The following is a 13,027-nucleotide window of genomic DNA, read 5'->3' as shown; positions in this document are numbered from 1 at the left end:
AGTCCCAAGAAAAAGGTACACATCAGGGATGAAAGGAAAGTCTTAGAAGTTTCCATAAAGAAAAAAAGCAGATCACAAAGAATGAATTAGGAATCAGAATAGTCTATGGCTTTAAATAACAATATAGGGACAAAGCAATGTCTTCAAAAGGCTATGAAAAAATTTATTTTCTAAGCTAGAATCCTAAACACAGATTATTAATCAAGTTGCCAAGTATGAATAAAAGCATAGGTGTATGGCAATGACATAAACCAAGAACAACACATATAACCCAGAGCTTAGGTATTTAACACAAAAATGATGGAAAAGAAACTTCTCAAGAAGATGGTGAAGGGAAGCCTCAGGACAGCAGGCTTGGAGATCAACTAGTCCAGACTGGATTAGAAGGAATGACAACATCAAGGACAATCTCAGGGGGAAGAAAAACTGACAGGTTCCTTGATTCTGATTTGTTTCAGAAGTTTTATAATGTTACCAGATAGTCTGGAACCTCAATTTGTGATTGTAATTATAATAATTCATAGGAGGCAATTATGACTAAGAAAATCTAAAAGTTATCCAAAGAAGGATAGAGTTGTTGAATCACTTTGTTGTACACCTAAAACTAATGTAACATTGTGTGAACAACTATATGTCAAGAAAAAATAAATTTTAAAAAGTTATTCATGGAACAGCGTGGCTGGGTGGCTCAGTTGGATGAGCGTCCCGTTCTTAATTTCAGCTCAGGTCATGATCACATGTATGGTAAGACTGAACCCTGAGTCAGGCTCTGCACTAACAGCACGAAGCCTGCTTGGGACTCTGCCTCTCCCCCTCTTGCTTTCTCTCACTCTCACTCAGAATAAATAAACTTAAAAAAAAAGTTATTCAAGGGTCACCTAGGGTGCTCAGTAGGTTGAGCATCCTACTTTGGCTCAGGTCATGATCTCAGGGTTCATGAATTCAAGCCTCACTCACATCAGACTCACTGCTGTCAGCGCAGAGCCCACTTTGGATTCTCTATCCCCCGTTTTTGCCCATCCCCCACTTGCACTCTCTCAAAAATAAACATTAAAAAAAAAGGTATTCAAGGAAGGAAATTTAATCATAGTATATCATGTTGTCTTGCTATGAACAGCATTTATAGCATCATAAGATGGCAAATACTACTTATTAAAAGCCAAAAAGTAGAGGAAATATATTTGGGGATAAGACATAGCAGAGAAAATCCTCTCCCAAATCTAGAGGCTTGTTCAGATTCAGGGTTAATTTTGTTGGTGTTTTGTGTTAACTTCCACTAGGACATCATAATGTTTAGCTGTCTCTCTTTTGGTGATGTTAGTAGGTATTGACAATCATTACCTATATATATTAACTTGTCAGGGATTACCAAATTATGATTCCTAAAGACACGATCCTTTCTTTATTTATTAGTGGGATTATTTCTAAAAGAGAAATTCACCCTCCCCCATCAAAACTAGGTAAATCTGAGGTAAATTTTATATAGGAATCACAGAAAATAAATGCTTAGTCATTTGCTTTTTTACCAGTTTTCAACAATGATTCTTGTTTTTATAAAGATTTCTCTTGGGTTTCGTATGTTAATTTATAACATCATATCTCTAATTTTTCCAATTGCTTGGAGTATTTCCATTGATTCCTTTGGACTTTCCAGATATGTCATCAAAAATCTGCAAATAAAGATAATTTCACCTCCTAGGTTGCTTTCATTATCTGTAAACATGTTACTCTGCTCTTTTTTCTTTTTTTTTTTTTTTCATAGTTTTGTATGGGATTTAACCAATAATTTTTCTATTGGCTAGTTTTAGCAAAATGAACTATTCAGTAGTTTAAGATAGGGGTGTGGCCAAGATACCTTTTCTAGCTTCCTAGAATAAAGTTCTTTCATCTTTTTCATGAAGTTAAAAAAATTAAGAAAATCTAGCACACACTCTTCCCCCATCTGTTTTGCCCCAACACTTCGTTCTGGATCATCCATTTCCTCTGTCCCTGTTGAACGTGACCTGCACAGAAGTCTACTTCAACACTTCTATTCAGTACAGGGATCTGTCCTGGAAAGGTGCTTCAATTTGGCTTTCTAGAGAAGTCACAAAAAGGCCAGCAGACCACTCTAATATCAGTAGACCACCATGGTCTCCTTGCATTCATCTACTCACAGAAGCAATCCAAGTCCCTCCCAGTTGCTGCTATCACTGTCCTAAGAATGACCCAACAAGCTGCAGTGTGTACCTGATCATAACGGTAATGGGGGCTTTCTCTGACACAGCTTTCCCTGAGCTTCCAATCTCACACTTTCTGATACCACGCAGTTCTGAAAACTATTAATGTGTTCCCCTCACTCCTATTTTGAGGTTCATGAGTTACATTTTCACCTGTATTTGTTGTCATTATCCACTGGTTTTGGTTTTACTCTACTCGTTGTTCCAATCACAAGAGGAGTTCAAAATCTATTCCACTGCAATACTCCCAGACTCCTCTATTTGATCTTTTAAGCTATGTTCAAGCATTACTTTAATAAAGATAAAATTTAGCTTTAGAGAGAAAGAGATACCAGAAGCATTAAGCAAGACTCAACTTTCCTTAATAAGAATTGAAATTAATTCCTTATTAAATATTAAAAATATTGAAACCCCATTGTTATCATTCATAGTGCAACAGACACAATGACTTTTAAAACCACATGACCCCTAGTAGCAACAAGCATACCCAGCACCCACATCTTGGTTTCTAAATACCACTTTCCAGCAAAAGGAACTGAGATTCTTTGGAGAATGGCTAGTTTTAGGTCTGGGGCTGGGAAAATACAATATAAGTCAAAAGTGTCTTGTAGGATCAGAAAGTAAGGAAGTATTCAAAAAACAGAGGGATGAAGACATCTCAAAAGGACACAGGACCCAACCTAAATGAGTTCCCAATGACTAAAGTAGGAAGAATCTAAGCAACAAAAGAAGTAACTTACCAGTAGATTATAACTAGTATTACAGATAAAATACAGGACAACTAGTTAAATTTAAATTTCAGGTAAACAGGAAATAATTTTTTAGTATAAATATGCCACATTGTAATATCTAAAAATGCCAGTTTCTATACACCATTTAAAGGCTGACATATAATAATACTTTTTAATGCTTATTTATATATTTTGAAAGAGAACACAGAAGAACAGAGAGAGAGGGGGAGAGAGAGAATCTCAAGCAGGCTCCGTGTTGAGAGTGCGGAGCCTGACACAGGACTCAATCTCACAAATCGTGAGATCACAACCAGAGCTGAAATCAAGAGGCGGATGTTTAACTGACTGAGCCACCCAGGTGCCCTGACATGTAATAGCATGAAGATAACTATAGAGTAAAACACATATAATTCTCTTTCCATAACATAGGCTTAATCATTTTCAACAACTTCTTTCATTCCTTCTAAATGCCACTAAAAGTTCTCCCAGGAGTTAGGGATATATCTATGACCTAGATAGATGTTACCTTGCACTCACAGGCCAGTTTGAGGAAAAAAAACAAACAAACAGATAATCAATGATCCTAACAAATGCTGCATTGATAGTATTTATTTCAGCTTCATTAACACAAAATGTGACAAGATTTGTGCAGTGTCACACAAGTGTCAATACTTTCCTAGCAGTTGACATTTCTGGCTCTGTTTTACCCTCATCAAATTTAATATTTAATATTTGTGAAATGGCATGGTTCTTAGCAAGATGATAGAATCAAAATTCTCTTAGCATTCTCCTCTTAGCTTTTAAACTGTTAGAACATCACTCAAAGGTTCTTAACTGTAAGTTAAATTTGAAAATTAATTTTTAAAATTTTTTGATATTTATTTAGAGAGGGAGGGAGGGAGGGAGCACAAGTGGAGGAGGGACAGAGAGAGAGGAAAAGAGAGAATCCCAAGTGGGCTCTGCACTGCCAGCACAGAGCCTGACATGGGTCTCGAACTCACAAACTGAGATCATAACCTGAGACGAAACCAAGAATAGGACGCTTAGTCAACTAAGCCACCCATGCACACCTGAAAACTACTTAATTTTAAAAGATCATAAGGTTTTTTAGAAGGTTAAACACAGGCCAGTTTTGGGAATATAAGTTTCAGTAAATATTTTACAGTCAAAAAGCAGCATTCACCTCAAAACATTATACCTCCTTAAGTCTAAAGGCAGGACTTGCCTTAATACAGTGTGAGTTTAGAAAATTTCAATATGATGAATAGGATTTCTCTTTAAGAAGATCAATTTTGGGGTGTTGGGGGGCTCAGTTGGTTAAATGCCCGACTCCTGATTTAGGCTCAGGTTGTGATCTCACAGTTTGTAAGACAGAGCCCCACATCGGGCTCTGTGCTGACAGAGTGAAGCCTGCTTGGGATTCTCTCTCCCTCTCTCTCTCCCCTTCCCTCTGCTAGTGCCCTCTCTCTTTGTGTCTCTCAAAATAAACATTTTTTTTAAAAGATCAATTTCAACATCTACCTCTTAAATTTTAAAATATTTGCACTGAAAACAAACTCGTATAAGACAAGTGAACAAAATTTAACACGAATTCTGAAGTGACATTCTTTGTCATTTGTGAATTTGCCAAACTTAAATCTATCTTTACTGCCCACAAAAACAGGGAAGTTCAATATCCTTTGCAAGGGTTTGAAATAGCAAAGGATCTTTAATTACAAATTCCTCTACCTGGAAACAACTAGGAAAAAAAAAAAGAATTTTCCAAAAATAAGTTGAATCATCTGTCATTTGCCTGCTGGGTCCTTATGAATAAAGAGTCTGTATATAGATTGCGTGCTCTCTCTCTCCCCCAAAACATTAAACCACCCTGTGAGAGAATGCATAATCATGCACTGATAAAGCCTCTTGCCCTCTTCCAGCACAGCAAGGTACAACTCTAAGACGGATACTGCGGTTTCCCTGCTGATAAAGAAGACTGTACTTACCGAGCTGGGGCTGGAGTGCCGCCTAACTTTTGGTGACTCTTTGCCAGTGGAGGAGGACTTGAAGTTAATGCAAGCATTGTTCTCGGAATGCACCCTCTTTACTTGATTAGCTGGTTTCTCAAATGGGTCAAAGGTGCTCTGTGTCCTCTGAACCCTGACTTTTTTATCCTCAGGAATTGTGTCCAGGGGTTTGATCACTGAGTCCATTCCCTGGCAGTTCCGTGTAGACATCTTTGTGACACATATCTAGGAAAGAAGAAAAACAAATTCAGAACTCTCCACTGAAATTTTAATATCACTGAACACGCAATTTATTATTCTAGAAAGCATGCCAATTTCCATTTCAGGAAATACCCAGAAAGGCCACATTCTAAAAACTATACCAGCTTAAATCCCAATATGAAAAATTCTTCATAATCATTATGCTTATATTCATTTAGGGCAGACACTAAAAACGCTATCCATAAAATGAGAAGCTTAAGGTTCAGACTACTAGTGACCTAAGAAGGTTCTTGAACCCCATCACATGTTTTACCATCTGCCTGCAAGTGGGATTACTCTGAATCATTAGGAAGTTGGACAACTTGCCTTAATAATAATAATTGTTTTTTAAAAAATCAGTTGAGCGAAATTAGATGGGCATTTTAACTGATGGGTCATCATAGAAGCAGCTAACACAGCTAGAGAAAAAGGTCATCATGTTTTTCAAAAGTACATCTGTCCCCATCCTAAATTCATCTCCAAACTGGAATCTAAAACTTGAGCATATAAAAGAACTAATGGTTAGAGATGTTGAAAAATTGAAAACAGTGTTTTTTTTCTAATATCAAAACTAATGGATGCAAAGAAATAATACTGTAAAAGAGAAACACGGAATAACTTTCATTTCAAAATCCATAAGACCCCTACTTGCTTCCCAACTTCCCTCACTCTCTTCCTACCCTGCCTGCCCTACTCTCTCAATTTATTTTAGTTTCTCTAACTTTTGCCCCATTGTTTTCCACTTTATGTTCTAAACCTTTTATTCTTCCTATACTCTGAAGACTTTGTTGTTCTTATTAAATAACTTTATGGCTTCTGGCTTGTTTGTGAAGCTAGGTAAACTCTCTTGTTCTCTCTAGAGAAAAGGCAACTCTGAAACTACTTTTAAAGGTTTTTTTTTTCTTGCTGTGAAAAGTCTCCATGTCTTTATTTTAAAAATCAAGAAAACAGAAGACATTTAAGAAAACCCTGGACAATTAAAAAGAAAAATTCAAAGTATTTGAGTGTTATATATAGGATGATTCCATATGAGGAGCACATGTGTCTAGTGTGTGAATAGATACAGATAGATACAGATAGAGATATATATGAAGACACACAAGTACAGATCTAGATACAAATATATGTATATGTATGTATGAGCACAGTAAAGGGTACAGAAGAAAACACCAAAACTGTTAACATAAGATACCTCTAGACATATGGAACTAAATTGATAAAGGGTAAGATTACTAATTATTTATAGACCCTGTACTGTTTGAATTGCATAATAAACATATCTGGCAATGTAATTTTTGAAAACTGCTAAAGTAGGAAGGTATGTTTAACTAAATTATGCCCTTTCTTAAAATTTTTTAAACAAACAAAAAAAAGTTTAATTAAATCTTAAGCATCAGCTCTATCCTACAAGTATATCTCAACGGCAAAGCACAGGTTGAATTTTAATTAAGTCAAATGAGAAGGATATCATCATAAAACTGTTGAAGATGTCTTAGAAAGACTTAAGACAGATTTAGTGATAATTCTGACAAAATGTGTGCAGGATCTATATACAGAACTTATAAAACATGGCTGAGAGGAGTAAAGAAAAAAGGAAAAGAAACCAATTCATGGGTCTTTCAACTGACTGTGACACTTTCAGGAAGAAGCTAATCTCTGTTTCATCCATAAAATATTACCAGTTTCTTACTTAACTTAAAAGGAGATTTACATATGCATATATAAAGCAAATGAGGTAAGGAATGTATATAAAATGATAATATAAAAAGATGTACATGTGGACTGAATTGATACACGGATAACAGGAAAATGGTGACTATATTTGAACTCCAACTCTATCCTTGAAGATAGCACCAGGAAGCAGAGTGCCACAGAAACATCTCCTACTTTTGCAAAAGGAGACTACAGAGCTCACCCTGCATTCCATTTAACCCAATATTCTACTTTTTATTCAAGGTCCTTGAACTATCTTAGTAAAATATATTTTATCACATAGAATATTAGCTTTTCTCTATATAGGAAAATATGTGAAAACCTTTTTCTAGATATAGGGGGGAACTTTATGCTGTAAAAATTGGTAACACATGGAGACCAACACAGCCACAGCAACAAATATTAGCAAAGGCTAAATGACAAATGTCACTTCATCATGTCAGCAGAAGAAAGAAGAGTTCTAAGGGCACCATCAAAGTTGAAAGAATAAACTTAATTCTTAACAAGTTCATGAAACTGCATAAACTCATATAAACCTGTCATTTGCTGCTCTTTGTGCTACCAGTTCTCACAAAGCTAAGACTCACAAGATTACTTGTGAAGTTTAGGAGACAGAGGGACTCCGACTGGAAATCTCGATAAATTCTCTGAGTCTATACAATTTAAATAAGAGAAATTGTTAGAGAATCTACTGCAAGTAAGGTCTTATCTCCTTCCTCATATTTTATATCAAGGGTCCTACATTTATTTATATGTTCAGTCAGGTAGCCTCTCATTTTATAGATATAACTATAACATACTTGATAATTGTAAACATCAGTGTGACCTATGCCCCTAGGAAAACCAGCCTCTCTAAAGTATTCTACCATTAAAACAAAAGAGTGGCAGCCTTTTCCTAATTTTTAAGATGAAAAAAGTATTCCTTTTTTAAGTTTATTTATTTATCTTGAAAGAAAGAGAGAGAGAGAGAGAGAGAGGCAAGTGGGAAAGGGGCAGAGAAAAAGGGAGAGAGAATCCCAAGCAGTCTCCATGCTGTCAGAGCCTGAGCCTGACATGGGACTTGATCTCAATAACCCAGAGATCACTTTCTGAGTCACAATCACTGAGCCACCCACGTGCCCCAAGGAAAAAGTTATTTCAACAAAATTTTCTGAACTGAAATATTTCCCACATTCTTAAGCACTTCACATTTATCATTTTTGTCATCTACTAACAAACAACAAAATACAAGTAGAAACTATCATTAACATAAAATAAACTACTTGGAAATAGTATACTTATGTGGAAACATGCCTATGGTTGTGATTTTATTTACTACATTCATAATATAATTTCTTGCTAGTTAGTTTGTAGTTCATATGATAATTTTAAATATTTCAGTATCCCATCGCGGTTTGCAGAGTACCATATTTTCCAGGTATCCCATCAGCAGAACACACTTGAGGCTCACTATCTTCTTATCCAGTTCCATGCAGGCAAGAATGTTGTCTACATTACTGCACCCTTTTCCTACAGTGCCTCACCTGGTGCCTGGCCCACAAGAAAGCTCAATAAGGTTCTGTCTAATTATCATCAGATCTAAGAAAGTTGAGTCAAAGAAATAGTCTGGCTCTGTTGCTAAAAGTACCGAATCTCTGAAACATTTATTATTTAAAAGCTATTGTCAGAAAGACAGCAGTCCTGACAGGAAAAATAATAAACATACATGTATATGCATAAAATGTATTAACAAAAGATTTTTTTAACTACAAGCTCATTGTGACAGAATTTTAAAATGACACTTAATGTCCCTCACCTTTGGAAGGCAGCTATGCTCATGACTATACCCTAAATGCAATGTCTCTCACCTTTGAATAATCCCCTCCCTTTTGAGTGTGAATATGATGAGATCACTCCCATGATTATATTGTGTGATATGGCAAATGAGAGATTATCCTGAGTGGGCCTGACCTAGTGAGGCAAGCTCTTTAAAACCAGAGAGTTTTCGGGGCGCCTGGGTGGCTCAGTCGGTTGAGCGTCCGGCTTCGGCTCAGGTCATGATCTCACAGTCTGTGAGTTCAAGCCCCGCGTCGGGCTCTGGGCTGACAGCTCAGAGCCTGGAGCCTGCTTCTGATTCTGTGTCTCCCTCTCTCTCTGCCCCTCCCCTGCTCATGCTCTGCCTCTCTCTGTCTCAAAAATAAATAAAAACATTAAAAAAAAATGTTTGTAAAGCAGAGAGTTTTCTCCAGCTAGTCGCCGAAGAAAAAGAGAGATGTGACGTGGGCATCCTGGAAGAAAGCAAACATTTCATGCCGTGAACTGAAACGGAGACCACACGGCACAGCACTGTGAGCAGCCTCTAAGAGCTGAGAGTGCTCGCTGGCTAACAACTAGCAGGAAAATGGGGACTGTGCTCCTGTTATAACCACAAGAAAATTATTTCTGCCAACAACAGTGATTGAGAGGATCGTGAGCCCCAGGTAAGAACTACAACCATGCCCAACATCTTGATTTTGAGTGAGCCCAAGGGCAGAAAAACCAGCCGTGTTGCTCCTGGACTACAGAAACTGAGCTAAGAAGGTAGTAAGTTTGTGGTGATATGTTACACAGCAATAGAAAACTAATATGCTTACTTTACTGAAATTGTTTAAAGTACTTTGATATTTGAGCAGAATGTTCTTAGGAACATGTCGCAGATACCATTTCCTGAATTTGATATACTGTATCAGATTCAGGAGAAAATAAGTGATGATTCTTATGACTACTATCAGTAAATGACCATATATCACGAGTTTTCTGCAGGATGTAACTCCATCAGCATTATAACATCCACAAACAAGTTCTCTACATAATTAAGTTTATACACAATTAATCTTGGTCTCCATTTTGCCTGGGGTTTATGTGAATAACATCATTATCAGCACCTGCTTTGTACATGTATCTTCATCCAGGAAAGTAATCTATACTTGAATTTTCCACATAGGGCAGAGTGACCGCTCTGGAAAAGTTTCAAGTTTCCAACATTTGGGACAAACAACTTAAACGTGATCTAGCTACCTCTGTTAACCACAAGCAGAAAAGAAAGTAGGATCCAGATCCTTCATAAAGATATAGGGAACCAGCCTTGTTGACCTCATGAGCTTGTCAGGCGACTCACCCTGCAGACCCCCAAAAGAGGAAAGGGTTAGGTCTAGAGAAAGGTGCAGGCAAGATGAACTAAGAATAGTACTCATTTCCCCTAGAAAGCTGCAATTTCTGGCAGCTCATTGAATAAAATTATTGAAGAACCCCAGGTTATGTGAAGAGAAGAGTACTAGCAATGAAAGAACATTCTAGAAGTCAGATTATACACAGGTGCTACTGCGCAAGTCTTCATCTGATTCCTTCTACAGCCTCTCAGCAATCTAAATAAACATTCCCCCTACCAAATAGAATCACTTTGTTCCCTCAACAAAATGCTTATGGTCAGGGCAGTAGAAAGTCTTGATGATACACATAATCTGACACTATAACAAAAATCAAGGACAGAAGCATGATAGGTCAAATTGGGAAAAATCAATGGGAACTGTTCCATAACCTCAAAAAGGCAGAGTTTTCCAACGACCAAACAGTAGCTCTTTGAAGCCTTACTAACTTTCATGTGTACCCCCCCCCTGGTGTCCAGATTTTGGTCTATGTTCCAATTCTTCACTATGAAAAAAGAGGAATCCTTGAAAGTAACCTGACTCTAGTTCACAGGGTAGGAAACACAAAACAGCTGTGAAATATCCAGCTGTTACCAGAAAACTAGGATCCTTTTAGAAATGTCATGGGCAATGCTAGAAGGGACAAAGGAGTCTGCCTATAGGGATTCCTAATAGCCAAATGGTGGTTATGTATTTGCCCAGCACCAGAAAAATAAAATTATGGTTAAGTGGAACAAGCTGAGTTATTGGAAGACCATGAGTTCAATATGATTTCAAAAGAGGGAAGTTAATATAAAGGGCAAAGGGCAGTTATAAAATAAAAGAAGCATGAATATAATAGGATATGGTTGGTTTTAATACATGGAACTGCATTAAGGAGTAAGGCAACTGGTGCTAGAAAAAGTAGGAACTGTACCCCAAAAACAGGAATGATTGGCCAGGGTCTGTGGAGCCCTAGGCAGCACAAGTGTAGAAAGAGCAGCAACACAGCATGCTCTAATAACAGACCAAAGAGTATGTGATGTTGCCTAAGCAATGTTTTACAAAGAATATGTCTAGTGGAGAGACACCAGACTACAAAGAAAACTTATGTGAAACTGAAGTGGGAGGCATTTTTTGGAAATGAGTTAAATTGTAATAACTAAGTGAAATTTAACCCTTCAAAAGAAGACTCAACTGACTGCTAACCAGTGACTCAGATCTGAATCACTCTGGAAAAAGCAACCAAGACCCCAATGTTGTTACTCAGATCCTATAACCTCTGCTATCTAAGAAGGCTCTGTTTTATTTGTGGATCTGTAAAGATTACACCACCCCAAGAAGAGTCAAAAAATAGTACTGAAACCCCTTGGAAATAATTTAAATAAGTGGATCTATAACCCTATAGAAGGTATAGAGAAGGTATAAAAAGACACACAGAAATAATAAAATTAATTAAACCCACAATGTTGGTGTTTTAAATAGGATGAGTAGAAGTAGAGTAATATAATTTGCAATAATCATATTTGTGCTTGTTTTCTTTAAGGTATCTGAATTATGTTAAAATAATCAGTCACAGTAAATTAGTGTTTGAAATTAAGGGAATTTAATTAAGTCAGTAATCCATGCTCAACTGTACTGAGACAAATTGGTTTTCAAAATTGCATTTATCAGCTATACATTTTTTAAGAACATAGGCACTTGTCTAAGTATGAAGGCCATAGGATGTTCCAGGCACAGAAGACCCTTGGACATTCTGTAACCATCAGCTTTCACTGTCCTTACATATACTTTGTTAGTGCCCTCCACATAGGGCACACCAAATCATAGAATTCCTCCCACACCAAGCCATATTCCCACTATATTATTGTTCAAGATTCCTTTTTCGCATGTGGCTGTCAAGTGTTCCCAGCCCCACTTATTAAACAGACTTTTTCCCATTGTATATTCCTGCCTCCATTGTCATAGATTAACTGACCATATAAATGGGCATTTATTTCTGGGCTATTACATTTTATTGATCTATATATCTGGTTTTGTGCCAGTCCTGTACTGTTTTAATTACTATAGCTTTGTAGTATAGCTTGAAATCTAGGAGTGTGAAACCTCCAGCTTTGTTCTCCTTTCTCAAAATGGTTTTGGTTATTTCGGGTCATATATGGTTCCATACAAATTTTAGTATTATTTATTCTAGTACTATGAAAAATGCCATTGACATTTTGATAGAGATTTTGCTGAACCTGTAGATTGCTTTGAGTAGTATAGACATTTTAACAACATTAATACTTCCAATCCATGAGCACTGTATATCTTTCCATTTATTTGCATCATCTTCAATTTCTTTCATCAATGTCTTACTGTTTTTAGAGTATTAGGTCTTTCACTTCCTTGGTTAAGTTTATTCCTAGTTATTTTATTGGTTTTTTTTTTGACACAAATGTAAATGGGACTGTTTTCTTAAATTCTCTTTCTGATAGTTATTAGTGTATACAAACACAACACATTTCTGTATACTGATTTTGTATCCTGAAAATTTACAAAATTCATTTATCAGTTCTAATAGATTTTTGGTGGAAGGTTTAGGATTTTCTATATATAGTATCATGTCATCTCTAAATAGTTACGGTTTTACTTCTTATTTTCCAATTTGGATGCCTTTTATTTCTTTTTCTTGCCTAATTGTTATGGCCAGGACTTCCAATACTGTTAAATAAAAGTGGCAAGAGTGGGCATCCTTGTTTTGTTTCTTCTTTTTTTTTTTAATTCATGCTAGTTAAAATACAGTGTAGTCTTGGGTTCAGGAATAGAACCCAGTGATTTATCTCTTACATATGACACCCAGTGCTCATCCCAAAAAGTGCCCTCCATAATGACCATCACTGATTTAACCCATCCCCCCACCCACCACCCCTCCAGCAACCTTTAGCTTGTTCTCTGTAGTTGAGAGTCTCTTATGGTTTGCCTCCCTCTCTTTA

The 13,027-nt window shown here is 36.7% G+C and overlaps 1 protein-coding gene across 7 annotated transcripts in view; it reads right to left on the bottom strand.

Annotated features, from left to right (window-relative positions):
• CDK14 (cyclin dependent kinase 14) overlaps positions 1-13,027 on the bottom strand; it is a 621,048-nt gene that overhangs the window by 457,797 nt on the left and 150,224 nt on the right. For all 7 annotated transcript variants that reach the window (XR_008420630.1, XM_019443275.2, XM_053898331.1 and 4 more), the window contains one exon: positions 4,936-5,181. Coding sequence is in view for 6 of the 7 variants with exons in the window: in XM_053898331.1 (XP_053754306.1) it covers positions 4,936-5,181 (246 nt within the window). In the remaining variant the exon portion in view is untranslated. The remainder of the gene's footprint in view (positions 1-4,935; positions 5,182-13,027) is intronic.

This window comes from Panthera pardus, unplaced genomic scaffold (genome assembly GCF_024362965.1).
Source record: "Panthera pardus isolate Hobbes unplaced genomic scaffold, ASM2436296v1 HiC_scaffold_8, whole genome shotgun sequence".
Lineage (NCBI taxonomy): Eukaryota > Metazoa > Chordata > Mammalia > Carnivora > Felidae > Panthera > Panthera pardus.
Note: the sequence above shows the minus strand (reverse complement) of the source record. Positions and strands in the feature narration are given on the sequence as shown.